Source organism: Drosophila innubila (genome assembly GCF_004354385.1).
Source record: "Drosophila innubila isolate TH190305 chromosome 2L unlocalized genomic scaffold, UK_Dinn_1.0 4_B_2L, whole genome shotgun sequence".
In the NCBI taxonomy this organism is placed as follows: domain Eukaryota; kingdom Metazoa; phylum Arthropoda; class Insecta; order Diptera; family Drosophilidae; genus Drosophila; species Drosophila innubila.
The window spans coordinates 20,069,955-20,095,873 of record NW_022995372.1 but is presented as its reverse complement, the minus strand read 5'-3'; the positions used below and the strand labels follow the sequence as shown (position 1 = coordinate 20,095,873).

Here is a 25,919-nt window from a genome sequence, read left to right as displayed (position 1 = left end):
ATTACACGGATTGATTGAAAGTGCATACAAATGTGAAAAAGATGTGCAGTTCTTATTATAATCCACCGACGTAGACGATCTCTGTGTGCGTTGTTTTATTTTTTATATGTTTAAAGGTCCTCTAAAAACGCGGCTTAAATGTGGCCGGATATTGATTAAATCGCGGACGCAGTGCAGCATTGGATTTTTCAAATTTTTCGCCAGTGTGACCCAAAATGACACCATCCACCAACTTGTCGCCATCCTTGGCATTAATTCGTTCCGCATTTGCCTCGGCCACATCGATGATACGGGGATTCTTGCGATATTTATACCACCAATACTCAAAGACAAGCGTGACGCAGGCCATGCCGATGCCCACAAAGATGACAATAAAGACGCCGCCAATGTTCTGTATGGATATGCCATCCGATTGATCCTCCGGCTTCTCGCACTTGGCCTGAGCTTCATCGTTCTTCCACCATTTCTCCTTGAGTTTCTCCAGCTGTCGTTTGTTCAGCAAAGTCAAGATGCTAAAAGATTCAAAGAAGAATTAGCTACATTTCACGTCGGAAATTAGGATTAACTAACGCATTATTGAACTGATCTTTCAGATGTGATCCCTGCTGCACGGCAATCGCGTACGGTTTGCGAGAGAATTCCTCTCCAACTACCTGCAGATCACAATTGGTCAGCTGTAAGTAACGGATGTCTGTCGCATCTCCTAGAAATGCAAATCCTGTCGCCGTGCTTGAGTTGCGCACACGCTTTACTGCCTCATCCAAGGATGCCGGGAGTCCTGCCTCCTGCATAGCCTGCCACATTTTCGTATACTTATCACTCACTGGATAATCCCAGACGGCCAACTTGGAACGCTCCAGCGGAGTAAGTGAATCGTTCAGTGACAAGTCCTTCCAGATTTCGTAAAACATTTGCTCAATGTTTGCCATACGCTCAAAGTATGTCATCGCCGAGGAGCCATTCAACGGAGCATATAGAATCTTATATTGCTTGGACAGATCATCTAGGGATTCAACAGGTGTGTCCAAACGTGAGACTGTCAAGAAGGCAGCCAAATTGGCTGTGTACGAGGCAATGATAATGAATCTAGTCACGAAAGAATGAAATACAATCAGTACAAAATTCAAAAATAAACTAATTAAATTTCAGTTTAAACGAATTTTAAATTAAAATCATAATCTAAACCAGTTTTCGCGTGGAAATTGGTTCACCATAGATAAATTTATGGTGATATCCTCAAAGTATTCTTGAGAAAAATGTTTGTCTAAATTCCAAAATTAAAAAAAAATAATAATCGTTTTTTCTTTTTTCTTCTTTTAATCAAATGAAAGTGTAGAATGCATTTTGTGGCCAAATCAGAAATACTTAAAAGGGGGAAATGGATACGTACCCAAAAAGCCACCAAGTTGCAGCGACTAGACGACCGGAAAGGTTCTTAGGGGCTTCACCGCCTCCTTGAGGCGTCAACGAAGTCATGCAGAACCAAAGACACTCCTTTAAGTTGAACTCACGCTTCTCCTCGTCATCTTTGTACTTCTCCCGATTGTTCTGGTAACTGTATGGACTCCAGCGATCAAAGATCCACATGAGAAAGCTGGTAAAGAAATAGGCAGCCAATATACAAAGCCAGACATTCGTCTCCAGCACGGTAAGGAACTTGAAAAGAGAACTCGGAGAAGTGGGACGCTGCATCATGATGGTAATGCCAACAAGATCATAATATGGAACAGTGAAATCTATAACTATTTCCCGCTCTGCCATAACCGACATGCTGCCCAGTCCAATGTCCGCTTGCTTGTCAATCAACTTCTTAACGATGCCATTCCATTCACCCTTCTCATCCATGTTGCCGAACTTCCCATCCTCCACTTCCTGAATCTCATAGTCAAAGTGCACAATTGCCGCAATCTCATCAATCAAATCGATGCAGTATCCCTTATATCCCTTCGGAGCTGTCTCATCCCGCATTATAAAAGGCGCTTGCTGTGAATTATAATAGCAAATTAATCAAACAATTTAATATAAATATTTTTTATAATAAGTTATGAAAGTTTGAAGTTGGTCACCCCTTTGACCTAGCAACTTTACTAGTCAAAACGTTTGTCCAATTTAGCTTGATTTTTTACAAACAAATTAAATGTCTCAAAATAATATTTAAAGTTTTGCTTTATACTAATTTCAAATAAAAGTAAGAGATTGAGATTTAAAATTTTTAATATTCAAAATATCAAAGCGACCCTTGGTATCGAAATCAATATTTGGATTAAAAGGACAACAATTTTGCTAACGATTTTAATAAAATTGAATGCAGCATGGATGTTGAGGCCAAATTAAGATTGAAATGACATTCCGCTTGAAAATCGGTTGAGTTTTGATTAAGTTATGACAGGAACTTATTTCAGTTACAAATTTAGTTCCGGTACTAAAAATTTCGGTTAGCGACTCCGGTATTATTCCCTGTTTATATATCAAAACTTAGAAAATAGTTACTCAATATATAAATAATTATATGAAATTTATATTTTTAATTTTGTCAAAAAAGTTACTTGATAAACTGTACATTTATAGGATTACATACCACCACAGTAAAGATGCGATAGACCGTATCTGCGGTGAGATTCTTCATCTGCTCCTCATCTTTGACGACGAGTGGGGAGTCAAGTCCAGCTGTCCAGGTGCCAATCGATTTGCTATTAACGGAGCTACCACCTCGAATCTGGAGCACATTGATGTCCATTTCAAATTTCATATAGCTGAAACCGTTAAAGGGTTTTCTTGCTTGCGTGACCAGGTCGAAAGTGCCATAGGATGTTGGTTCGCTAACCTTTGAGCACATTTTATAAACAATAATTAGACATAACTCCCCCTTTCGAGTGGCAGGGAACTACACACCTGTGTGAAATATTGCCTCAGATCAATATTGCGTTCAGGTGTATTTCCGCCCTGAAAATCGTCACAGTTCAGATACTCCATGTCCTTTGGCCAGGCGCCTGACTGCAGCATTTCTCTGACAAAAAAGAATGAAAATTAGATTCGCAATTATCTAGTCATAAATATGACACCCTATTAATTGGAAGGTTCCTGTCATCGATTGGTTTTTATCACCCTCTCAATTTAAATGTTATCTGTAAATCATAATATAATTAGGGCTTCGCCGTAATCGAGAATCTTTTTCATACTCTTTAAATTAAACTTTATCCTACTTATATTACTCTAGAATGTATCTATATTCCCTGTATCTATATAACTGAATAGGTTCTTATATTTAATACATTTAATATTAATTAATTTATGTTTAATATTATAAGCAATTATGTAAGGGTTTTAAACGCAATCGTTTGGATTTTTCGGCCTTCGTCTTTTTAAATTCAATTTAGTGTAATTTGACTTTCTATTCCTCTATTCATAATATAACGGCCCATTGCATAGAGAGTTTTAGTGCAATAACGACTTACTTGATTGCCAGAAAACTGCGCAACGCTAGATCAAAATAAAAAGCAGATGCCAGCTGCGGTTCCTCATTTAAATTAAAAGTAGTACGAAGTAGGCCCAAACGATCGCGATATTGCGTATACGCCATGGGTTTCAGAAACATAATCGTTGCATTATCCCGCTGACTGCTGACTTCTCCCTCGCTTTGGGTGATCGCATGCCAGGCGAAATTACGCTCAAAGTACGCTGGTTTCACCGACTCCAAGACCATGCGTATGGATTGCAGATTGCCGAGGATAAAGAAATTATTGATGTCCAGATTGCGTAACTTTTCAATTTGTTCCTCTCGCTCACGTTTGCCATCCTTGGCGATTGCTGTGATGACATGACGTGTTTGAATGTTTTGCAACAGCGACTTGTATTTGTGATCCATCACGAAGGTGTCATCATAGAGAATTGCAGCTGGAAATGGGATTGAATTAGCTGGAATCCAATACAATATTCATTAGATTTACCATTTGTAATATTCAATCGCTTCACAATGCTGCGCACAGCCTCGGGAATAATATCAGCCGGTGGCATCACCTGCAGCAGATACTTTTGCTTGGCTTCATCTAAATCCCGCCACTGTCGCAGATCTCCCTCCTGGCCGTAGGAGGCGCTGATGGTGGGCAGACCCAATGCCTGTGTAAAGCTCTTGACGGTTTCCGAAGCCACCCCAGACTTGGTTGTATCAAAAATCAAATGTGGCATTTGTTTCTTCTCAATGCTGGATGCATATTTATTGCAAACTGATCAGGGAGTATCAATTGATGAAGCAGGAGAGGATCACATGCATATAAATCTGTTACTCACTTGCTTCCAGTAATATTTTAGCATCGGTTCTGTTTGCCTCAAGGGAGTCAACCTGCACGGATAGACCATAGCTGGGATTCTTCTTCAAGTAAGTTAAGACCACATCCACCGCCTTCATTGCCGGCTCATTATCCACCTCATTGATGAAAACTATCAACGGGTTACGTGGATCATTAAACCAAGGACACAAAAATATTTACCCAATCAACTCCCAATAACTACCCAATAACCACCAAACTACTTTCAGCTTAATTAGTTTACCTAAGATGTACAACATTATAAAAATCGATTGCCGAACTTACACACATTAATATTCTGACTTGTTTGTGCTGCACTTTCCAAATGGATTGCAATTTGCTGCAATATCCACAACAAACACAAATATTTAAAAGTCTTCAACCACTTGTCAATCATTTTCCACTCTGAACAGGAATTCCACCACACAGTCTGAACCTCAATTGACTACTGACTAAAATCCATTTCTGTCCAGAAAATGTTGGACTTTTAACGATTGCAATGTGTGGACATATGAGTATCCTTGGTGATAATCAATTGGACTCGCCCCCTAACCCTGCTCCTGACCACACAATCAATTGTTCGTGCCAACACTCAAGCGCTAATTGGTGACACCCCCAGCACCGGACAGGGGACAACAATTGGACTACCGAAGAATGGGAATGTTTGTATTATCTAATATATATGGATATGTTTTAATCATTTCTAAAAATGATTAAATTTTCAAAATATATTGTAATTATTTCAAAAATTTAGTTTTTTTAGTTAGAACTAATTTTTGAGTTTTGGACTATATTTGAAGTGTATATATTATTATTATTGTAAAATAAATATTTGTGAGTTATTTTTAATGTAGAAAAATTTAATTTTCTGATTGAAAACCACAACAATATTAATTTGATCTCCCAAATTTTTTACTTTTTATTTATTTATTATTATTATTTTATTTAATTTACACGATCTACACGATTTATTTATTATATTTATTTTATACTCTTCCCTCATTGTCCTAAAAATCTTGTATTTATTTTTCGATCTGTATGAAACTTTCTGATTCACATTCCTTTTTTTTTTTGTATTCATGCCATATATTTAAAAGTATAATCCCACAAGAAGTATAAAAAAAACCTCTTTTTCTTGACGAAAATACAAAAAAAAACGTTTATTACACTTTGTACACCCGCCCGTTAGGGCAATAATTGTCGTAGAGGTGATGCAAAAATCTCTAAATAAAACGCTATCAATTATGCATTAATTGGGCGTTGAAATACACATTATCTTATTTAAGTATAGCTACTAGTTGTGGATAGCGCTGGTCGGTAGCCGACCAAGCTCGCTGGTCATTGTCATTATAATTATTATGCGTAGACTTAAAATAATTTTTAACATACACAGTTCGTTGCAGTACATAAAGAGATATATATATATACATAATAGAGCCTATGCTATCATTATTATTGGTACTTTTATATGTGGTAAGTCTGTCTGCATATGCATTAAAATCTCACAAATTCCAGTCGTCGGGTCCAGTCTCCTCACGCACCACAATTGGAGCACGCGGCGCTCCAGGCAACGGCGTGGGCACCAACGGGGCATTGTTGCGCATTGTAGCACCTCCAAAGTAGGGCGGCGGCCTGAAACTGGTGGGCGTGGCCGCATTGGAGCTGTGCGTAGATGACGCCGAGGAATCCCGAACTCGTGACGCATCAAACGCCGGCGGTTGGGCATAACGATACTGCCGCTGGCCAAGCTGCGCAGTATTCTGTGGTGTCTGGGAACGCGAATGATCGCGTCGTGTGTGCAAATCGTGTTCCCGCTGCTGTTGCAACATGTACTGCTGCTTCTTCTGCTTGAGCAACGCTTCTTCGCGCTGCAGGAGACGCTGACGATGTTGTTGCTCCAACTGTTTACGTTGCTGAGCCAAGAGACGATTGGCCTTGCTCCAGGGATTGCCACCGAAGCACATGTTTGATATGAAAACGACGGGCGAGAAGAGTCTCAGCGACAATTCACTAAAAAGGAAAGAAAATGTTAATAAATATAATTGTCTTTCAAAATAAAAACTTACGTGGTGTCTACAATTGGTTTCGCCTCATTGCCGCTGAGTATGAAAAGCGGAAAGAATATGGAAAATATGCAGCTGCTGACAATCACAGAGCTGGACATGTTTGTAAGCACTGTTAGCGGTATGCCAAATCCAAAGAAATATGGCCAATTCTTTTCGATGTAGGTAAGACGTCGATGCAGCTCCCAGCCCATGTTGAACCACTTGTATTCAAAGGAGTACAGTGAATAAAGCAGGCACAAATGCACAAAGCAAAGCGAGGATCCAACATATTTCACGGGCACCAGATTAACCAGCATACTCTGGACCAAAAAGAGCATTTGCACTACCATGCTGAAGAGGAAATCCGCAACCAGTTTGCTTATACTCGGTATCAACTGAGGCCTTCCCTTGCGCACACGATACGCGGCATTGGCAATGTCCGCAAACCACAAAGAGCTGACAATTTTGGATAACATGAAGATGGGCAGCACCCACATCATGCCAAAAAGCAGCGACAATATCGGGTGCAGCCAACTCCATACAAATGGCAGAGTATCTGATTGTGTGCCATAAAATATCGTCAAACAGAACTTCAGTGTGGGCAGGAGCACAGACTCGAAGAGCACAATGCTCAGCCAAGTGAAGCCGCCATTTAGTAGACAGCATTTGAAAAGTTTCTTGGCTATTTTCTTCTCCCTGCAAATGCGTAATAAATTGAATTAGTCATGGGGCTATTGTTGTGAATCCGCCAAAAACAGATTATTCTGTGTAAAGTCCAAGTTTTTGTTTATGTTCGAATGACAAACAGTAACGATAAAATTTTATATGTTTTGCGCAGCATAATCAGTTAATTTAATACCCCTATTATTTTGTATGCTTACGCCTGTGGTTGTGGCTTCTCTGCAGGCTTCTTCTTCATGATCTTCTCCAGCGTGCGCTCATCGGAGTTTGCCTCTGCACGCTTCGCATACTCATCACGTATCATTGCTGCCGCCGAGCTGGGCACTGGAGAGGGCGACCGTTCAGACTCCCTGTAGTTTTCTCTTTCCATTCGACGCAATTGTCGCATTGTCTCAATCTCTGCATTCTGGCGGGCCACTTCATTGTCTATGTGGAGCACCAGCGTCATGCCTCGTATGCTGTCCCACAGGCCATATGCAATTCCCAGCGCGATGTTCTATAACACAAATACGCACATACAAAGAAACGTACATTTTGTATGTAGGTATGTAAATTTACAACGCACTAAAAATGTAATCAAAATATTGGCACGTACCTTTATCGCAGCCATCTCTCCTGTCTGTTGTCTGCTTACACGTTACAGCAGCTCTAGCCAACACTAAATCGAATTATTACGCCTGTTGTAAGCATTACAAAAATAGATGCGTGTTTTTGTATTATAGTTTTGCAGTGATGTTTAAAACGTTTTGTTTCCGTATAATTTTGCGCTGTTGCGATGACATTATTTCATAGTAACAAAAATTTGTGTTTACACGATGAATAGTACGTCGTTAGTGATGACATTTTTAATTATATAAATGACAAGTATTTGAATAGTATTAACCTACTTGTTGCTTCGCAAAGTGATCTTTACTTTTCTTAACCCGTACATCACCACATTTGAACTTTGTGTCGCACTACATGTTATTTGTGTTTGATCGTAACAACAGACGTGTACCCTGGCAATAGTTTGAAAACAAAGCGCAGAGTTGCATGCAGTTGCATGAATGATTCGATCAACGCCAGTTCCTGATCGTGCAACGGCCAAGGCGCTTAATTTAAATGTGTATTTATTTTAAGATCATTTGTAATATTTTTATGTAAATTTGTAATTTTAAATTAAATGTAATAAATCTTATCATTTCAATAAATTTTGTAAAAATGGTCTAAAATGAAAAATGAACTAGATCCTTTTTAGGGCTGCCGGACGTTTAAATTAACGGTAACTTTTTTTCTACCAGGTGGCAGCGTCTTGAAGTTTGGATGAGCGTTCGGTGAGCGTTGTGGAAAATAAATTCAGTTTGGTTTTTCCGCTTGCGGGAAACAGGTAGGAAACGCGCCCCAACTGACAGATGGGATTGTACTTAGAACACTTGCTGACTTGTTGAGCATTTTACAGTTACATGCTGTGCAAATATATGACTATGTGAATCGATTGTGTTTTGTTTTGAAATGGAACAATAACAATAACAAATTGTTGTTTGTTATCAGTGGGTTTTAGCAGTGCTTTTGAATCATGTGGCGCGCGCGCCTAATTATAATTTCAAAACAAACTCAATCAAGCACATTTAAAGACGCTGATTAATTATGGTGTGACGACGTGCGTAGTTGGCGTTGATAAAAGGCATTTAGTTTTTTGTGTCTTTTGTATATGTATATGTTTACATAGTACATATGTACATTTGTGAATATTAACCTGGTTTGCAATACGTAAATAACCGAAGAGCTTATTGAAATTTTAAACCAGGTGTCTATCAATTTAATGCTTCAATAAAGCCGCGCACAATGTATGCACTTAATTGATTAGCAGCGCATTTGCCGTTAGTTCAACAAATCGAACAAGATTGTTCTTGTTTGCCTAACGAGTCGTAGACATGGACATGGACATGATTCAATAGCGTGACCTATGCAAGCTAGTAAACATTTTCTATGGTATTCTATTGCAGATTAACAACTCAACCTCGTTTCATTTAAACGCAATCGCCCCCGCCCCCGCAACCCACAAGTTTGCCTGCACTTGCAGTGGAATAATCAATAAAGCAACAACAACTACAACGATGTTGGCCAGTGATAAGCAACAACAATAGAAGGCAGCCGCTGCTGGCTGCTAAAAGAGGCGCAAACTCGACCCCAACCCCAAAAACACTGAACTCATCCAAACCAAGCCCTAGCAAAGTAAACATATTTAAAATCCCATCTCCTCCTGTCATCTCAATCATTGCAATAAGGATAACAAGCTAAAAACTAAAGTGAAAATGTCACGCGAGGAACGTCTGCCCATTGTGGAGTGTTCCAGCAGCAGCGGAGATGATGAAGCGAAGCCCGTGGTGCGTAGGCGCAGCACAAGGGATACTGTCCTGGCAGTGCCAAAGGATCCTGGCTGCTGTGATCCCGACAGCACACCACATCGTTTTCTTGCCTTGGTCTTTATGTGTTTGCTGGGCTTTGGTAAGTGTTAACTCAAGAATTTTTCGCGAATAACTATTAATTCGGACTTGTAACCTAACAGGTTCCTATTTTTGCTATGATAATCCGGGCGCGCTGCAGGATGTGTTTCAGAAGGAGCTCAACTTGAATGCCACCGAGTTTACCTTCATCTATTCCATCTACTCGTGGCCCAATATTGTGCTTTGTTTCGTCGGAGGATTCCTAATTGATCGAGTCTTTGGCATACGCATGGGCACAATTATTTACATGCTTATTGTGCTGTTGGGACAATTGATATTCTCCACGGGCGGCTTGTTGGGAAAGTTTTGGTTGATGATTATAGGTCGCTTTATATTTGGCATTGGCGCCGAGTCCTTGGCCGTGGCCCAGAACAGCTATGCGGTATTGTGGTTCAAGGGCAAGGAGCTGAACATGGTGTTTGGCCTGCAGTTGTCTGTGGCACGTTTTGGCAGTACCGTCAATTTTTGGAGCATGCAGCCGCTCTACGGTTATGTGTCCAAGATCTATGCTGGCTACACAGGATTAGGCGTGGCACTCTTCATTGCGTCGAGCACCTGCGTCATGTCACTGATATGCACTCTTATATTGGGTATAATTTAAACATTCTTAAAATAATTTTATAAATAATAATTAATGTTGTTTTTAGGTTGGATGGATAAACGTGCCGAACGCATACTCAAGAGGAATAACAATCCTGGCGGCGAGATTGCTAAGCTTAGTGACATTGTCTCTTTCAAGATGGACTTTTGGATGGTCTCCGTGGTCTGTGTTGCCTACTATGTGGCCATATTTCCATTTGTGGCGCTGGGCCAAGCCTTCTTCATATCCAATTTTCAAATGACACCCGAACAGGCCAACAATGTCAATTCAATTGTCTACTTGATCTCAGCCATAGCATCGCCTCTATTTGGTTTTATCATTGATAAAGTTGGACGCAATGTTACCTGGGTATTTGTGGCAACCATATCAACGCTTTTGGCCCACATGTTGCTCACATTCAGTCATTTAAATCCATACATTAGCATGTGTATTATGGGACTCTCCTATTCGATGTTGGCCGCTAGTTTATGGCCATTGGTGGCACTGATTGTACCCGAGTATCAGCTGGGTACCGCCTACGGATTGTAAGTTTAAAAATTTAATAAATCAGAGATTACTAATAAGATTCATTTTTGTCAATTTTTTTTTATATTAAGAAATAACTAAATTTAGATCATATAAAAATCTTTCAATAACTTATATTTTCAGTTTTTTAGTAAAAATGAGTTATTCAATGATTTTGAAGTTTAATTATTGTTTTATAATTTGTAAATTAAGATCTAAAATTAAAACTAAGATATACAATGTACTAATTATTTGGTCATTGCAGCTGCCAATCTGTGCAAAATTTGGGTCTCGCTGTGGTCACCTTAGTCGCTGGCATGATCGTCGACAGCAGCGGTGGAAGTCATTTCTGGTTGCAGCTTTTCTTTATGCTATTCCTCTTGAGTAATTAATTGTAGTTTATCTTTGATAAGCCTAAAAATAACCAGCTTTATCTTTTTCTGTATAGTTTCCCTAATAGCTACCTGCGTTATTTGGGCCTACGATCGCAAGCATCAGGGCAATCTGAATATGTCGCCGTCGCAGCGTGCCTCATATCATACATCAATGTACGTGAATATTGAGTCTAGTTGATGGTGAACATGCTATTGATGTTGTATTTGCTGTATTAATTGATTGTGTGTATTACTTATATACTCATGATGCAGATCCAGCATTTAACTAACTTGAATCATTCTTTTCTCTAAATGCCTGCAACTCTCTTTATCTGTTTCTCAACGATAAGCTCAACCAAACGTGGCACTACGGATCGACGGCCTTTATTGGGCAACTAAAACCTATATATATATATATATACATTAATATATACCATATATAATATGCATACATATGTATTGTACGATAACCAATGTGATGTTGTTTGCTATCTCTTTAGCTCTATATTTGTCTATTGTTTGTTGTGTGACTTTGGCACATACCGTGTTTCCTGACAAATCGCGCAAAGTTTTTTGTTTTGTATAATTTAATTTAAGCTTCAATAATTACAAATAATTGATCCTTTACATATCAAGATTGAAACTATTGTTATTGTGATTGTGTACCTATTGTTGTTTATATTCTGTGCCAAAGATAAATGTTAAATAAAATAAACTTAACCAGCAAAAAAATCAATAAATCGCATTATAAATATTTAATTTTAAATATGAAATAAAACAAATCCATATTCTTTATTCAATTTATTTGTTTTGCATATGTGAACGTTTTCTTTTAGAAAATATAATATAATAAATAAAATAAATTAGCTAAAACAAACAGAAATTCAAAAATTTTGGCATTGTTAAATGTAGAAAAAACAAAAGTTTCCATAACTTATTGGACTAGAGAAATTATAAATCTTTCAACTGATATTCATTGCACAAAAGAATTATTCAAGTTAAAGAGAAAAATACAAAAGTAATTAGAAAAGATGAATACAATTTTCATTTCTTTTCATTTTAGAATTTGGATGCATAGAAAATAATAAGAATAATGATTTTGAGAAATGAAATGTTCTGAGAAAATATAAGATTTCGTTTACTATTGAATAAAAATGCATTTCCATTAAAGTTCGAACCGCTTTTCGTATGTTTGAGTAATGCCGTCACGATTCGAGCAATCCATCAAATTAGCTGCATTTTGTTATTTGTTATCTCATAGTAATTATATTAGTAAAATATATTGATCGTTTTGTATACTTAAATAAGAGCATCGCTTAAACATTTCATGATCAGAGTTATAGTGAATGATGATTTCTTTAACCTTTTCCATATAAATCGTCATCCCGTTTTTATATGTAGCTCCTAACTTAAGCTATTATTTAGAATTAATTTTGATTGATTTAAGTTTTTGTTTTCTATTTTGGTCGTTTTTAATAATAAGAAAATTACGTGGACACGCTAAAGCTAAAAAGCACAGTACAAAAACAGAAAGATAGTTCAATGTGTGGAAGCAAAAGTGATGAAATATATTAAGTCTGATTGAATGGGGATTATAGTTCTCCATTAAGTTAACGCTCAGACACACACACATACACATAAACATTAGCTATTGTCAGTTATTCAGTTATTTTTCTTCGTATTCTCTTCCCTTTCCTATATCGTTGATTATTAGTATTAAATGTTATGCGTATCTTTCATTGTTATTCATCCACGTTCTCAGCTTCGTCAGCGGCCACAATATTTCGTTTGGTGGCACTCTGAATGCTAGCTAGATATTTCTCACCATCGAACCGCTGGCTCTCATCCTGTAGATCCTGTGCAAAGCAATAACACAAATATTAGGTATACAAAATAAAAATGTAAACAAAAGTAATAGTTTACCGTCAATACGGTAACATGTGTGTACATTAAGTGTGTAAGCGTGCAGTTGTGTGTTTGTGGATTTTATGTGGAATGTGTATGTCAAATTTGGAGTTAGATAAGTATTTTGACTTTGCAAGCCGTTTTTTATATTTTTATTAATATTATTGTACATAATGTATATGTATATGGGATGTATATAAATTTGATGGGTTATATTTTTGAAAAAACGCTTATAATTCAATTTTTTACATTTAAATCTAGATTCTCAAATGTAATTGTTATAAGTCTTGTTAAACATAATTTACAGTGTGTATGGGTATGTATGTATATGTGAATAATGGATTTGCTTCGGGTTGACCGGCAACTTTAGTATATAACTCTAGCGAACACTAAATCTGTTTCACAGCCAAAATACAGATTTCTTTAAAGTTACAAGTTAATTTCATTCGTTATATTTTATGTTTGTATATTATATTAATAATAATAATGTGTATTTCTTATTAGCCTATTGACTAGCAAAATTGTTATTCGAATGCTTTGTTTTTACTTTGGTTTTTAATTTTACTGAGCATAATTTTTATGATCTGATTGTTATTCGTTTTGTTAAATGTCTAGCTTTGGTTGATTTTTTTGTTTAATTGTCAAAAGTGTCTGAATGTATGGTAATTCTAAATTTAGATAAGAGCACGATTATTGTTGAACTCCTCGCTGGAGTATGCATCACACATGGCCAATGAGAACTCATCGTTCTCGCTATAGCGTTGGAATTCAGTCCTGATCTGTGACTGATGCTGCAGCTGCTGGCCGCGGCATTTACTTGCGGCAGATGCCTCCATTGTATTTGTAATTATCTGTAATTGCTTATTATAGAGCTTACGATCAGACTCGGAAGAGGGCTTACGATAATTATGACTGTTCTCAACTCTATCGCGTTCATAGGAGATTATCTTGCGTTCGGTTGTCCCCTCCACCGTTACTGTTATGAACTTTGATTGCATTTGTGATTGCTTGTTAGTTACAGGGTTTTGATTGCTAGCGTATTGATTATTGGGGGCACATTCATCTTGATTAATTGGGACTTGAAGTTTCCTTTCGGGTTCTTCTGTATTTTTTGTGGATGCTGTTGCAGTTGTTATTAATGATGAGTTATGTGCAAGAGTGAGACCAGCGATGGCTGATGCATCAACTGGTTGATTTACCTTATTGCGTAGAATCGACGGCACAGTTTCCAACATTTTCAGCCACTCGGTTGGCAGCGCCCAGGCATGTGGACTCTTTGAGTAGTACATCAAGTGATCAAGATCATACGAGACGCGTGCTGCAATAAATAATTTGTTTAGATCTATTCCAACTAAAAAAATTCATTGGTTTCCTTTTAAATCTTGGATAGTGAACAAATCTTACAGGTATTCGTCTTGAGAGAATTGACAGCTCGTTCTTCTTCAAGCTTTTCGCGTGCTGCCTTTGATTCCGGCGTGGACTCCTTGCGTGAGAAATGACTGCGACGCGAGCGTGCCAAGCCATTCTGATTGGTAGCCCCATTGGCTGTTGGCTCGGCAAACACTTCATCATCGCCTTCACCATTGTTGTTGCCCTGTCCAGCAGCATAATTGAGACCGATGCCGCTATCAGCCAATGGCAAAGGATTGCCCATCATAAATTGCGGTGGCCCTGAGCCGGGCAGTGGTGTGGATGGTGTTGTAACCGGACTGACCAAGGAAGTGCCATCAAAGGCAGCGCCCGCCTCCATGGAAGCCAAGAACTCCGAGCTGCTAAAATAGTCATCCAGCACAAGCTTTGCCACCTGCAACCCGAAAAATGATGATTAGACCAAGTTATCCATGGCATATTTATTGAAGTTTACTTACGCGCACTAGTTCGCAACAGTCACCAGTGATCTTGATGAGATGCTGGCCCACGTTGACCGTGAATTTGTATTCACCTACGGAAGCATCGTTTGTGGAATATGAATGCATAAGCAGCTGCTGATTGGGACGCAAAACTTTACCGGCAGCAGCTGTTGCCGCCGCAGCCGCATTTGCAAACTGCTGCTGTTGCTGCTGGTGGTGATGATGATGCTGCTGTTGCTGCTGCTGTTGATGATGTTGCGTCATTTGCTGTGCCGCTGCTGTGGCAGTCATGAAATTCTGTGCCGAATTGAAGCTCAAACGATTGGCCAGGCTGCTGTTGGCGCCAGGCGTGCGCGGCTGTACTCCCCCGGCATCATCCGAGTTTGACGAGTTCAGCGATGAGCAGGAACCTCCGGCACCGCCAGCCGATGGTGCTGGCTCCAGACGCACCGGGGAAGCGTTGCGACGTATGGTATCCTCCATTAGTTGCTTAGCGTAGCTGCAGAATTCAGAAAATGTTTGAAATGTCAAATCGAAGACACGCTGAATAGAAAACAGTTATTTTCAATGCCGTCGCGTTGCTCTTAATAAAGTGGCAACGCCCAAAATAGCTTTAAGCGGAGTATGCAGCTTAGTAAACTGTTATATTTATCGAAATAAAGCAGCTTACTTGATTTTATCCTCGGCTGGTCCGGTGATCTGCACCAAACGTTCCTTGGCGCCAGGGTTGACTGCACAGGAAGTATTGCAAAATAAAAATATATCAGTAAATGCAATATATGTATATTAGATAAAAATAATGTAATATACAAGTGCGTTTGTATGTTCGAATTAGTGAAACACAAAATATAACAGTGGAACATTAAGTTAAACGTGCAAATGTATATATATATAAGTATATATGTGTGTGTGTATTTATGTATATAGTTTGCTGATGCATTTTCAGATTAAAAGATGTTTAAATGTGTTAACCCAGTAAAAAAGAAGCCAATTTGAGACAATTATAATTATGCCAAATGAATTTGAATATGTTGTTGTCGTTAAGTTAAACAAAAGCTGCGTTACCTCTTTGAAACGATATTATGGTTTCGCTAAGTTCCTCAATCATGTGCACGCGTCGCCCTTTAATGCCCATAACTATTGGGTCGGTAGGCAGACATTGGATAAAATGTAAGAATATATAGGAGTTGCCTTTGTGTGTGTCTGCTGGTAAGGATCACCAATAAAACTAATACATACCCTTGCCAGAATCTGCATTGCGTATGACCACCTCATCCTTGCAGTACGTCTTGCCCGGAATTTTGGTGGGCTTCGGGAACTTGCCGGAGTTACGTATGACTTCACCAGGTGGCAACAGCAGATGCTGCTGATTGGGTGAGCCGACCGCAGCAATGGCAGCTGCCTGTGCAGCAGCAGCAGCAGTTGCGGCATTGAAAGCAGCCGCAGCAGCAGCTGCAGCGCTGCCGCCGACAATTGCACCCATGCCGCCGACTCCGAATGTGGGGGAGGTGCTGAGAAAGGCTTGCTGGTTGCCGGCATCGTGTTGATATTGTTCAGCGGGTAGCTATAACATTAATTTTTATTTATATTATAATTTTGGAAGATTTACACATTTATTTTGTCTTCCCATTCATTGCTTTTTTATTTAGAAATACACTAAATTACTAAGAAAATATTATGAAAAGTTAGTTTTTATCTATGTCTTTTCTTTTTTGATTGACTTTTTATTAATGGCATTTAAAAATTGAATGCAGCATGATGAAATTAGAAAAGGTGGCAAGCTCACTCACCACAGGCCTCATTTTCGGAGCCAATTTTATTCCCCATGAGGTAGTTGTCAACAAACCTCTCTCTGTGAAAATGCTCTCAAATAATTTCATATAACTTTCATCAAATAACTTCACCTTGTCTAACTTTATCATGGAATGCAGTTACTGATCCAAGGTGTCTTTAAACAAGGTGACGTCTTCTTTGACAGCTGAGGTAGTTAAACTTACAAAAGGGCTTTCTCGGCTCTTAGGGAGACAGGCGCTGGAATGAACGTTGGCTTTTGAACTGTCAACGAGAGCAACTGTGTCGAAGACGTCACCTTATATAAATACACCTTGGAATGATCTTAATCTATCAGATTTCGAGTTAACAAGCGTCATTACTCACCTCAACGTTGGACACTTGTTGCTTGGACTTGTAGTACGCAATTGTGTCTTTGTCTTCCCAGCTATTGGCACGTAATTCGATCAGTTCGAGCAATTTAAGTCGTGTCATTATGTTAAGACGTTCGTCCTGCGAAGCGTTGCGAAACACAACGAATGCACGATCCAGCGTATCCTTGGACACGGCCTCCAGCTGCGGTCCATGGACGCGTAAATTATGCAACAGCAATGTTATCGATTCCGTTGTCGTGTTGCACGACTGCAGTCCAACAGTCACATTATCAATCAGCTGTATCAACTCCTCAATTACCATGTAGCTGTTCTTCAGCGACGAACGCGATTGTGTCTTGAGCGGACGCGGTGCCTCAATGTTTTTCACCGCCCTGCCCAGATGTGTGTGTGCCATTCTGCCTTTGCTTCTGCCTCTCTTTCTGCCTGTGACTCTCTAACTCGTTCGATTTGTATCTGGGTCTGGTTGCTTTTAGAAGTTCTGTTTTGTTATCTTTCTCCGGGTTTTTGTTCGTTCGTTTGCTTTTGTGTGTTGAATGTTGCGAAAATTGTGAGCTTAAGAAGTCGTAGAAGCGATTCCGCACCTCCCCCTGTAATAGAAAATACAATTAGTTTAAATACGACAATTGACAATGGAAACCCAACGTTTATTTCAAATTGGGTCACTTTTATCAAAAATAACAGTTACACCAGTTTACAAATATTTAGTTACTGGTTATCTATGTAAATTGATCCGTTACTAGAGCGATAACAAATCGAACAGGCCCTGCAGTTATCGATATCAGTTACAAGTTGCTGTAAATAGCGGTATTAAGTTTAAATTGCGCCGTAGCTACATGCATGTGTTTGTATGTATGTACATAATGTATGCATTGTGTATATCATTTGCAATTTTGATAAGAGCAAGTTGGTAAAAACTGATAAAAATGAGATTTATTATTGTTTAGTGCCGCTCAGTTCTGCTAGGCAAAAAGCATTAACGTTTATTAAGCATAACCTATTTCGAATCGCAGTGATTCATTGAGAAATGAATAATAATTGCCTACATTCCAAAACAGTTTGCATAAAACGGGCACAATGTCCGTTTGTTGAATATTTGTACATACACATGGTCTCTCTGCGGCATTTAAGTTTCATTAACAAAAACGAAGCGTCGCACGCCGTTGCCTGCTTCATTTAATTGCTGCTAGCTTTCGATTCTATGCTGCGGCGTGAGGCACACAGATACACAAATACTGATTTTAAATAGCATTTACACACAAATATTACAAAAAAAAAGCCGTCAGTGCGAGCCGCAGCGGCAACGGCAGCGTTCATGTCCACTTATTGAATCATATGTCGAGAATAGCAACAACAAATATGACTGTGACTGACTGCGACGTTGGCGCAGGCAGCGCTGTTGGCGTCGTCTTGGGCGTAGGGCAAGGCAATTGTACCTTTAAATATGCTCATACCTTTACAAACCACAACAATCCACAAGAACGTACTAAAAATTTGGTTTGTTTGTTGACTTGTCAGTTCTTAAAATTTATGTGTCACTAAATTTGTTATAAAATTGAATAATAAAATGTATTTGCTTGACTCAGTCCATGGAAGAAACTACGCGTTGGCTGCGCAGCAGCGCTCCACTTGCTGTTGTAACTTTTTGTCCAATTTGCGTGCACTATCAGGCCAAATCCCGACAAATTATTGTTGCTGACAGTAAATGTTGTATTTAAATTACTTTAAGCACCGTATTTTAGACTTGTAATAAAACAATTAAGCACTTAAAACAAATATTTGACACAGGAAAGCTTACCAAAAATCTCTGCGACTGCTAGATCTAGGGCTGCAAAAACGTCGACGTAATATCGATACTATCGATGACATTGAAATTGTGATATCGAACGAAGTTTTGCGGCCCTGATTTATCTGTAAAGAAGTCATCGATAGCTGTATCGATAAATAACCATAAAGCTGCCACTACGAGCAAATCCTGAAAACGGCGCGCAATTAATTTTTTATTTTTTTTGTTTATTTTGTAATAATAACTTTGCATAAATTCACAATTTAATGAAAGATTTTAACTCGAAGTTAGATTAAATAAAGCTATATTTTGTTTTATATACTGTGAGTATGTTGTTCCTCAGAGAGAGAAATTGTGTAACAAAGTTTAATTTAATTAAACCAAAAAATGCGACAAAGTTTTGCAAAAATTTCAAAAAATCTAGCTTCAAAATAAAGATTACTTCAAAAAAGGTAAATATTTTTGTTTGATTTTTTTATTTTTTGAAAATATACTTTTTTTTAGGTAATACGAGATGAACCAGATCGGAAATTTTTACTGGGTGGCAACGTCTTTTTCTCAAAAATCAGTCCACATATTTTCTCGAAAGCAACCCCTCTTTCTCTTTACATTCAATAATAATTTATTTTGTGTATAAAAGATTTAAAAAATGTCTGATAATTCGGTCACTGAAGGTGACCCGCCTGCTGAAGAGGTAAGCAAGAAAAATACTGAGGACGATGCGGGCACCAAACCGCTGAAAATGTCTTTTGCTGATTGGAAAAAGAGTAAAGAAGCTAATGAGGCAGAATCCATGCCAGAAAAAACACGCAGCGGACGTTTGCCGCAAAAGAATGACAACAAACAGCAAAGCGGCAATAGAAACAACCATAATTTTAATAACAATAACAACAACTCATATACACCACTAAGTCGACCGCCTCCAATGCCATTCCCACTGATGTCGATGGGATTTGGGAATTTTGGACCAGGTCCCGGTCCGTGTGGGCCGCCGCCAATGATGCCGCCGGCACATCATAATATGGGTCCAGGACCGGGTCAGCGCAACCATCGGCCACTGCAGCCGCCACCGTTTTGGCAGGATATGATGTCGCCACAACATCGAACGCCACCAATTCAGCCGCCAATGCCCAAATGTCCCAGCTTATGGAATCTCGTACCCAAGGATAAGGGAAATCAGCGGCAACACAAGAATAACAAGCAACAAAATCAACCAAATAAAAAATACAAGACCAGCAATAATGCAAATAATAATTCAAATAAATCCTCGACAGATGCTGCTCTGATGCCGCCACCACCAGCACCTGGAGGCAGCAACAGTAGCAGCAGCAGCAGCACAACCAACACCACCAGCAACAACAGCAGCAGTAATTCAGCAAATGGAATTGTCAAAAAGAAAAAAGGTGGAACATTTGTACAAATTGATGGTAAATGGATACAAAAGCCAGAGGCGCCACCACCATTGGAGGAGGCACCACCTGGCACCAAGGAAGATCGACAGCGTCAGTGGAGAGAATACCGTCAGGCAATGAAACCATTCAAAAATCGGGAATTTCATAACTGGAAACGCACCGTTCAACGTCTGAGCAAATTGCCGCGTAATCAGCTCGATGAAAGGCAGCTGGAACGCTTGCAGAAAGCTGAGGAATACATTGGCGCACACAAGGCAATGTTGACCATCAAACATGCCGAGCACTGGGTACAGCAAAATAATCAAAAATCAGCAGGCTCCGACTCTGGCACTGGACAAGGACAAGGACAAGTTTTCGTTCGCAAGCAGGCGGTCGCCACTTGGAATAGAAAACCAGATAACCAGAATCCATTTCCACCCGGTCCTGTTCCAGCTCGAAAACAGACCTTTGGTACGGGACGTGCTATTAAAGGTGGCGTTAGTGGTGATCTTAACAGCATGCCACCACTACCAACATCCGCACCGCCACCGCCAATTGGTCAGTTTCCTGATTTGTCATGTCCACCGATGGCCGGTGGCTATTTCGGCCAGACACAAGGGTACAACAGCAGTGTATACGGACAGGAAGCAGCCAGCAATAACAACAACAGCAGCAGTCCGTTCTACGCCAGCTACAACTCAAATTTCGTTAAGGGAGGCACTGCACTGCCGCCCTAGAACCCAGCGTCGGCAACAGCATGGAGCGAAAGTTATACCTAATTTTAAGATGAGTAACTTCATCATTTAGCCTGATAAATAAATAAATGTAATAACTTATTCCAAGGCATACGCATTTTCGACAATATTTAAAAATCCAATAAGAATAGAGTTTTGAAAAATTCCTAGACACAATGCTTCTGGATTGAATATCCTTAAAACAGGGTTAACTATTATTTAACAATTTCCATCATTCAAATTAACTTGAGCACTTTCGATTTCCATATAAAAACCATATAATAACTTTTATTAAGAGTTACCTTATTATTCTTTAATAGGAATTGAACATTATTTGTTTTATTATCATGATTTCTTTCTTGCAATCAAAAAAGATGAGTTTAAATTTATTTGTATGATCAAAATCATGAAGTAATTAATATTTTAGTATTATAAACGTTACGTTTCCTGGGGGCATTAATGCGCTTTTATTTTCAAATAATATATCTTAGTTTTAGTTGGCTCTAGTTGAACGACTACGACCGCCCTTAAACTGTTGTTCCTCCAAAGGCGGCAGGCCAAGAAGCTGGCGGCGTTTTCGCTTACCACGCCAAATGGCTTCTTTGAATAGATTGCAATAGAGTTCGACGGCGGCTGGCGAGTCATCATTGCCCGGCACAGGATACGTAATTAGATTGGGATTGCAATTGCTGTCAACGACTCCAATTGTGGGTATGGCCATTTTAGCGGCATCTCGTACCGCCGTGTGTTGCGAGAGCACATTGTTTTGTGTGTTGAGGAAAATGCACAAATCTGGCAAACGGGTCACAGCATCGAATTGCACATTTGCATTGGTGAAGATGCCACCACGCCAGAAGCGAGTGTGGGAGAATTCGCCCGCTTCGATGGCCTTTTGCTCCACGAGCTGCGAATTGAGGGCGTTGCGATTAAAGAACAAAATTATGCCGTCCCGGAAGGCAATGTGTGCCGCAAAGTTGAGGGCATCACGCAAATGGGCTGCTGTCTTATCCAGGTCGAAGATCAAGTGACCTAGGCGACTGCCATAAAGATACGGCCGCATGCGGTCGTCAAGGGAGCCCTCCTTGTGGCCATAGTGCACGCGTGCATTAAACAGATCCCGCACTGTGAACAGATTGTGCACTTGAAAGTAGTCCGCATGCTTTAAGATGCGCTCCTCGATAACTGCAATGTCCTCCGGTTCATTATCCTTAGCGGCAATTGTGGGAGCGGCTGCAACTTGTGTGCTTTGAAGGCGGCCTTGCAGAGCGCACAGCTGACCAAAACGAGGCACTGAAAATGACAGGCATTGCAATAATGTTGCATTTTAAGTCATTAACTCACAATTATTAAAAGTTTTTCTCAACATTTTTCGAGTGCTGCGGTCGCTGTTTTCATAACATGTTCCCCCTAAAAACTTGGCAGCACATTTGTGTGGAAACACTGTTTTGGCCCAAAGGTTGCCAGCCGATCTAAAGGTTGTCACCCTGCAAAATCATTTTTATCAAATTGAAATGTATACCTTTATTTTATTTAATTTCGTATTTAAAATTTTCATCAAAATAAATCAGTTTTTTAAATTTTTTGAGCAGAAAAACCCGAAATAAAAATGGATCCTGATCAGTTTTGTGAGGTGGCCAGACGCTCATATTAACTGTAGTTTTTTCTGCAAGGTGGCAACTTCTCACGACTCACCCCATATGTTTATGTTTAGATTATTGCAAAATTAATAATAAATAAATCATGGAAATTGAACAAACGCCCCCAAATGTGGCCTCATCTGATACGAATTCGACATGTGAGTACATGGACGCCGAGAGTGAACCAGAACACGAATCCGAACTCAGCGCTGGCGATCTCTACCAGGAGGAGGCGGAACTCGCCGAGGCAGAGCAACAGAACCACAGTATTATCTCGGAGTTGCGTGATGGGCTGAGCACGCGTCCACGTTCCGCGCTCAGCCCAGATGTAGACCCAGCTACGGGACAATCAAGAGATTTAGCCGCTTCCGTAGAATCGCTGGCGCTGAGCACTTCCACGAGCGCTAAGACTGAAGACAGCGGCAGTACAAATGCTTTAGACGAGGATTTGTATGATTATCAGCATGACAGTGTGTGGCGTGGCCAGAAAAAGCACATATTCATTCTAAGTGAGGCTGGTAAGCCCATTTACTCGCTGCACGGCAACGAAGACAAGCTAGCCACATTATTTGGCGTCATCCAGGCGCTGGTTAGCTTTGTTCAGCTTGGTCAGGATGCCATTACATCGATTCATGCGGGCAGCATTAAATTTGCCTTCATGCAGCGCAACTCCCTCATTCTCGTGGCCGCATCGCGCACCAACATGAGCGTCCAACAGCTGCAGTTGCAGCTAAGGTGAGCAGTTGAAAATACATTAATGCCAATTGTGTTTTCCTTGTTATTGTTTCCAAGTTTCAATATCCTGAGTATTATTTGTCGAAATTCTTATAGGAAATCTAATTGAAGTTGCTTGTTTTTGTGTTCTAGCGATGTCTACTATCAAATACTCTCCACGCTCACTTACTCCCACATGTCAAAAATATTTGAAAAGCGTAAGAACTTTGATTTAAGACGTCTACTATCCGGAAGCGAGCGCATGATTTACAATTTGCTGGCCAATGACAGTAGCAATGCAAGGGGTATGTATTTAATCCAAGTAAATTCCCAATGACATTCCCATGATTCAACAACTTTAATGTATGTGTCTTTCACTTTAGTATCTAACAACATTTTCACCTTTCTGACCAACTCTATACGCGTCTTCCCACTACCAACTACAGTGCGTTCCACCATCGTTAGCGCAATACAAAGCAATTGCTCAAAGATCAAGAAATTAGTATTTGCCGTGCTAATAGCCAACAACAAGTTGATTGCCTTGGTGCGCATGAAGAATTACTCCATCCATCCGGCCGATTTACGTTTGATTTTCAATCTAATTGAATGCTCCGAGTCATTTAAGAACTCTGAGAACTGGACACCCATTTGTTTGCCCAAATTTGATATGAATGGATATTTGCATGCACATGTCTCGTATCTGACCGATGATTGCCCGGCATGTCTGCTGCTAATGTCCGTGGATCGAGATGCATTCCACACATTGTCGGAGGCCAAGGAGCGCATCACGGAGAAGTTAAGGCGCAGTCTTTGCCTGCAAGCCATTAATGAGGAACTACAGCAACCCTTCAATGCTAAACTGTATCAACAGGTGGTAAACATACCAGATCTGCGACACTTTCTGTACAAACCAAAGGCAGCAGCGCAACTCCTCTGCCCTATGCTGCGGCATCCATACAAATCTCTGCCTGAATTTGAGCGGCTTGAGGCCATCTATTGCAGTATGTTGCATCGCATTCACAACCATTCACGGCCACTGAAACTCATCTATGAGGTGAGAGAGCGTGAAGTTGTACTCGCTTGGGTGACAGCCACCTATGAGTTGTATGCAGTGTTCGAGTCCATTGTCGATAAGGCAACAGTCATCAAGAACGTTGATAAGCTGATCCGATGGATTGAAAAGGAATATGATGTGTACTTTATACGTAACCATGCGACATTCTAAATATTTGCTTAACGATCCCCTGTTAATAATAATTAAAGACCACGTTTGTATAGTAATCGACATAAACATGTAATCTTCTTGTATGAATATTTGTACATGCTCGCTTTAGTGATTAACAAAAAAAAAGATCTTGTTCTGTTACAGTTGTAACTATACTAGTATAACTGATTTTTATACATAAGTGCATATGTACGTCATTTAATAAGCATGTACATTTGAAATTTAATGCATTAAGTAAATTGATAATCAAACTGCTTACGTTTTTTAATAATAAAAATATAATTATAAATAACGGTTCGTCTATTCCAACCGTGCAACAGTTGTGGAACTGTGGTGAAATGTTAAATTTACGTGAAGTTGGCTGCGCGTAAGTTTCGTCTCACTTTAAGTTGGCTGCGCGATGCGTAAGCTTGAGCATTTTTGTCTCTAAAAAGTTGGCGCCATGGCGCTAAATCAGCGATAAATTTAAATTTAGGTATTGCAAGTTGCAAAATGACATAAATTTGCAATAAATTAATAATATTAAGAAAATTCAAAATTACATACAATAAAGGAAAACATTTTAATGAAGGTTTGAAGTTCGACACCCCGAGGGGAGAGAAGTTCCCAATTTAATTCTGAAAAAATATTAAAAATGCAGAAAATTAAAAAAAAAATTCTGCAAAAACTTAAAAAAAATCTAACCTCAAAATTAAGAAATTGTCAAAATAAAGGTAGCAAAGTTTTAAGTTACCAATTTTGGCAGATGACCCCAAAGTGGTACATGCTGCCAGATCGGAGAATTTAGCAGGGTGGACACCTTTGGCAGGGTGGCAGCGCTTTGCTCACTTGACATAAAAAGGATTCCTCAGTTGAGTATAGGATTTAAGCGTGTGCGGTTCAGAAGCGCGCAAGAAAATCGAATTTCGGAAAAATATAACTCACACACACACAAATGCAAGTAAAAAGTTAACTAGTGCTAACAATATAAGGAATATTCAAATTCGATATAAATAAATAAGTGATATTCGGATGGCGAAAACGTTAAGAATGTGCGCTGTATCTACAGCCTTTTAGCTGCTGCTGTTACCGCCTGCTTACTCCCTTTTTAACATGCGCCACGAAATTTTGGGTGTTAAATGCTCGTGTATCTGTCGGTTTTTGCGCGCTAAGCTACGTCGGGCAGCGGCAGCGGCGGCATTAATACACGTCGTCGTCTACTCCACTCCACACTCCACTCCCACGCACCCATACACACACATTCTCACTCGCACATACATAGCAGCAGAGCCCACTGTGCACGAAAATAGGCAGCAGAAATCAAGCAACGAATATACTACTATTTATGTATTTATGTTCATGTCCTTTTGCTCTGTGTGTGTTTTATGCTGTCACTGCTCGCTGCTTTGCTGCTGCTGCTGCCGCGCCGCTTCGTTAGTTTTGCGCGCGTGTTAGTTCTACGTGTGTATGTGTGTATTTGGGGTTAGTGTGCAAATCATTTAATTTATTACTAAATGTATTTTTATACGCATTTCTTCGTG

At 39.6% G+C, this 25,919-nt stretch overlaps 8 protein-coding genes across 14 annotated transcripts; 3 read left to right on the top strand and 5 right to left on the bottom strand.

Annotated features, from left to right (window-relative positions):
• Positions 1-105: 105 nt before the first annotated feature.
• On the bottom strand, positions 106-4,654 carry LOC117779593 (ionotropic receptor 25a). Its single transcript, XM_034615824.1, has 9 exons — positions 4,590-4,654; positions 4,288-4,437; positions 3,948-4,223; positions 3,456-3,894; positions 2,893-3,007; positions 2,579-2,824; positions 1,391-1,983; positions 571-1,086; positions 106-512 (listed from the first exon to the last, which is right to left on the bottom strand). Exons 2-9 carry the CDS (start codon positions 4,403-4,405, stop codon positions 122-124), a joined length of 2,694 nt encoding a protein of 897 aa, XP_034471715.1. The 5' UTR covers positions 4,406-4,437; positions 4,590-4,654; the 3' UTR covers positions 106-121.
• A 785-nt stretch (positions 4,655-5,439) lies between these two features.
• Positions 5,440-8,056, bottom strand: LOC117779594 (etoposide-induced protein 2.4 homolog). Of its 2 annotated transcripts, none has more exons than XM_034615825.1 (5): positions 7,918-8,056; positions 7,626-7,797; positions 7,231-7,526; positions 6,371-7,045; positions 5,440-6,314 (listed from the first exon to the last, which is right to left on the bottom strand). In XM_034615825.1, the coding sequence occupies exons 2-5, from the start codon at positions 7,638-7,640 to the stop codon at positions 5,807-5,809; spliced, it is 1,494 nt and encodes a 497-aa protein (XP_034471716.1). In that variant the 5' UTR covers positions 7,641-7,797; positions 7,918-8,056; the 3' UTR covers positions 5,440-5,806. The 2 variants fall into 2 exon arrangements, with proteins under 2 accessions (XP_034471716.1, XP_034471717.1); XM_034615826.1 differs by having other exon boundaries at positions 7,626-7,707.
• A 318-nt stretch (positions 8,057-8,374) lies between these two features.
• Positions 8,375-11,727, top strand: LOC117779595 (major facilitator superfamily domain-containing protein 1). Of its 3 annotated transcripts, XM_034615827.1 has the most exons (7): positions 8,375-8,396; positions 9,016-9,517; positions 9,579-10,106; positions 10,164-10,641; positions 10,887-11,005; positions 11,070-11,169; positions 11,346-11,727. In XM_034615827.1, exons 2-7 carry the CDS (start codon positions 9,325-9,327, stop codon positions 11,392-11,394), a joined length of 1,467 nt encoding a protein of 488 aa, XP_034471718.1. In that variant the 5' UTR covers positions 8,375-8,396; positions 9,016-9,324; the 3' UTR covers positions 11,395-11,727. The 3 variants fall into 3 exon arrangements, with proteins under 3 accessions (XP_034471718.1, XP_034471720.1, XP_034471719.1); XM_034615829.1 differs by lacking the exon at positions 8,375-8,396 and having other exon boundaries at positions 9,325-9,517; positions 11,269-11,727; XM_034615828.1 differs by lacking the exon at positions 8,375-8,396 and having other exon boundaries at positions 9,325-9,517; positions 11,070-11,238.
• A 964-nt stretch (positions 11,728-12,691) lies between these two features.
• LOC117779797 (eukaryotic translation initiation factor 4E-binding protein Mextli) lies at positions 12,692-18,796 on the bottom strand. 3 transcript variants are annotated; one of them, XM_034616114.1, is made up of 10 exons: positions 18,711-18,796; positions 16,908-17,502; positions 15,990-16,314; positions 15,816-15,887; positions 15,421-15,481; positions 14,909-15,249; positions 14,769-14,842; positions 14,305-14,704; positions 14,100-14,218; positions 12,692-12,851 (listed from the first exon to the last, which is right to left on the bottom strand). In XM_034616114.1, exons 2-10 carry the CDS (start codon positions 17,307-17,309, stop codon positions 12,738-12,740), a joined length of 1,908 nt encoding a protein of 635 aa, XP_034472005.1. In that variant the 5' UTR covers positions 17,310-17,502; positions 18,711-18,796; the 3' UTR covers positions 12,692-12,737. The 3 variants fall into 3 exon arrangements, with proteins under 3 accessions (XP_034472005.1, XP_034472003.1, XP_034472004.1); XM_034616112.1 differs by having other exon boundaries at positions 14,769-15,249; XM_034616113.1 differs by lacking the exon at positions 12,692-12,851 and adding an exon at positions 13,234-14,020 and having other exon boundaries at positions 14,769-15,249.
• LOC117779798 lies at positions 13,234-13,912 on the bottom strand. The gene has a single exon (XM_034616115.1). The coding sequence runs from the start codon at positions 13,896-13,898 to the stop codon at positions 13,575-13,577; it is 324 nt and encodes a 107-aa protein (XP_034472006.1). The 5' UTR covers positions 13,899-13,912; the 3' UTR covers positions 13,234-13,574.
• Positions 18,797-19,268: 472 nt separating the features above from the next.
• Positions 19,269-20,935, top strand: LOC117781023 (uncharacterized ENTR1 family protein). Of its 2 annotated transcripts, XM_034617737.1 has the most exons (2): positions 19,289-19,392; positions 19,973-20,935. In XM_034617737.1, exon 2 carries the CDS (start codon positions 19,984-19,986, stop codon positions 20,824-20,826), a length of 843 nt encoding a protein of 280 aa, XP_034473628.1. In that variant the 5' UTR covers positions 19,289-19,392; positions 19,973-19,983; the 3' UTR covers positions 20,827-20,935. The 2 variants fall into 2 exon arrangements, with proteins under 2 accessions (XP_034473627.1, XP_034473628.1); XM_034617736.1 differs by having other exon boundaries at positions 19,269-20,935.
• A 331-nt stretch (positions 20,936-21,266) lies between these two features.
• Positions 21,267-22,294, bottom strand: LOC117781025 (28S ribosomal protein S2, mitochondrial). Its single transcript, XM_034617738.1, has 2 exons — positions 22,165-22,294; positions 21,267-22,113 (listed from the first exon to the last, which is right to left on the bottom strand). The coding sequence occupies exons 1-2, from the start codon at positions 22,187-22,189 to the stop codon at positions 21,317-21,319; spliced, it is 822 nt and encodes a 273-aa protein (XP_034473629.1). The 5' UTR covers positions 22,190-22,294; the 3' UTR covers positions 21,267-21,316.
• Positions 22,295-22,515: 221 nt separating this feature from the next.
• LOC117781795 (vacuolar fusion protein MON1 homolog A) lies at positions 22,516-24,652 on the top strand. Its single transcript, XM_034618659.1, has 3 exons — positions 22,516-23,195; positions 23,328-23,479; positions 23,558-24,652. The coding sequence occupies exons 1-3, from the start codon at positions 22,564-22,566 to the stop codon at positions 24,397-24,399; spliced, it is 1,626 nt and encodes a 541-aa protein (XP_034474550.1). The 5' UTR covers positions 22,516-22,563; the 3' UTR covers positions 24,400-24,652.
• The last annotated feature ends 1,267 nt before the right edge of the window (positions 24,653-25,919 follow it).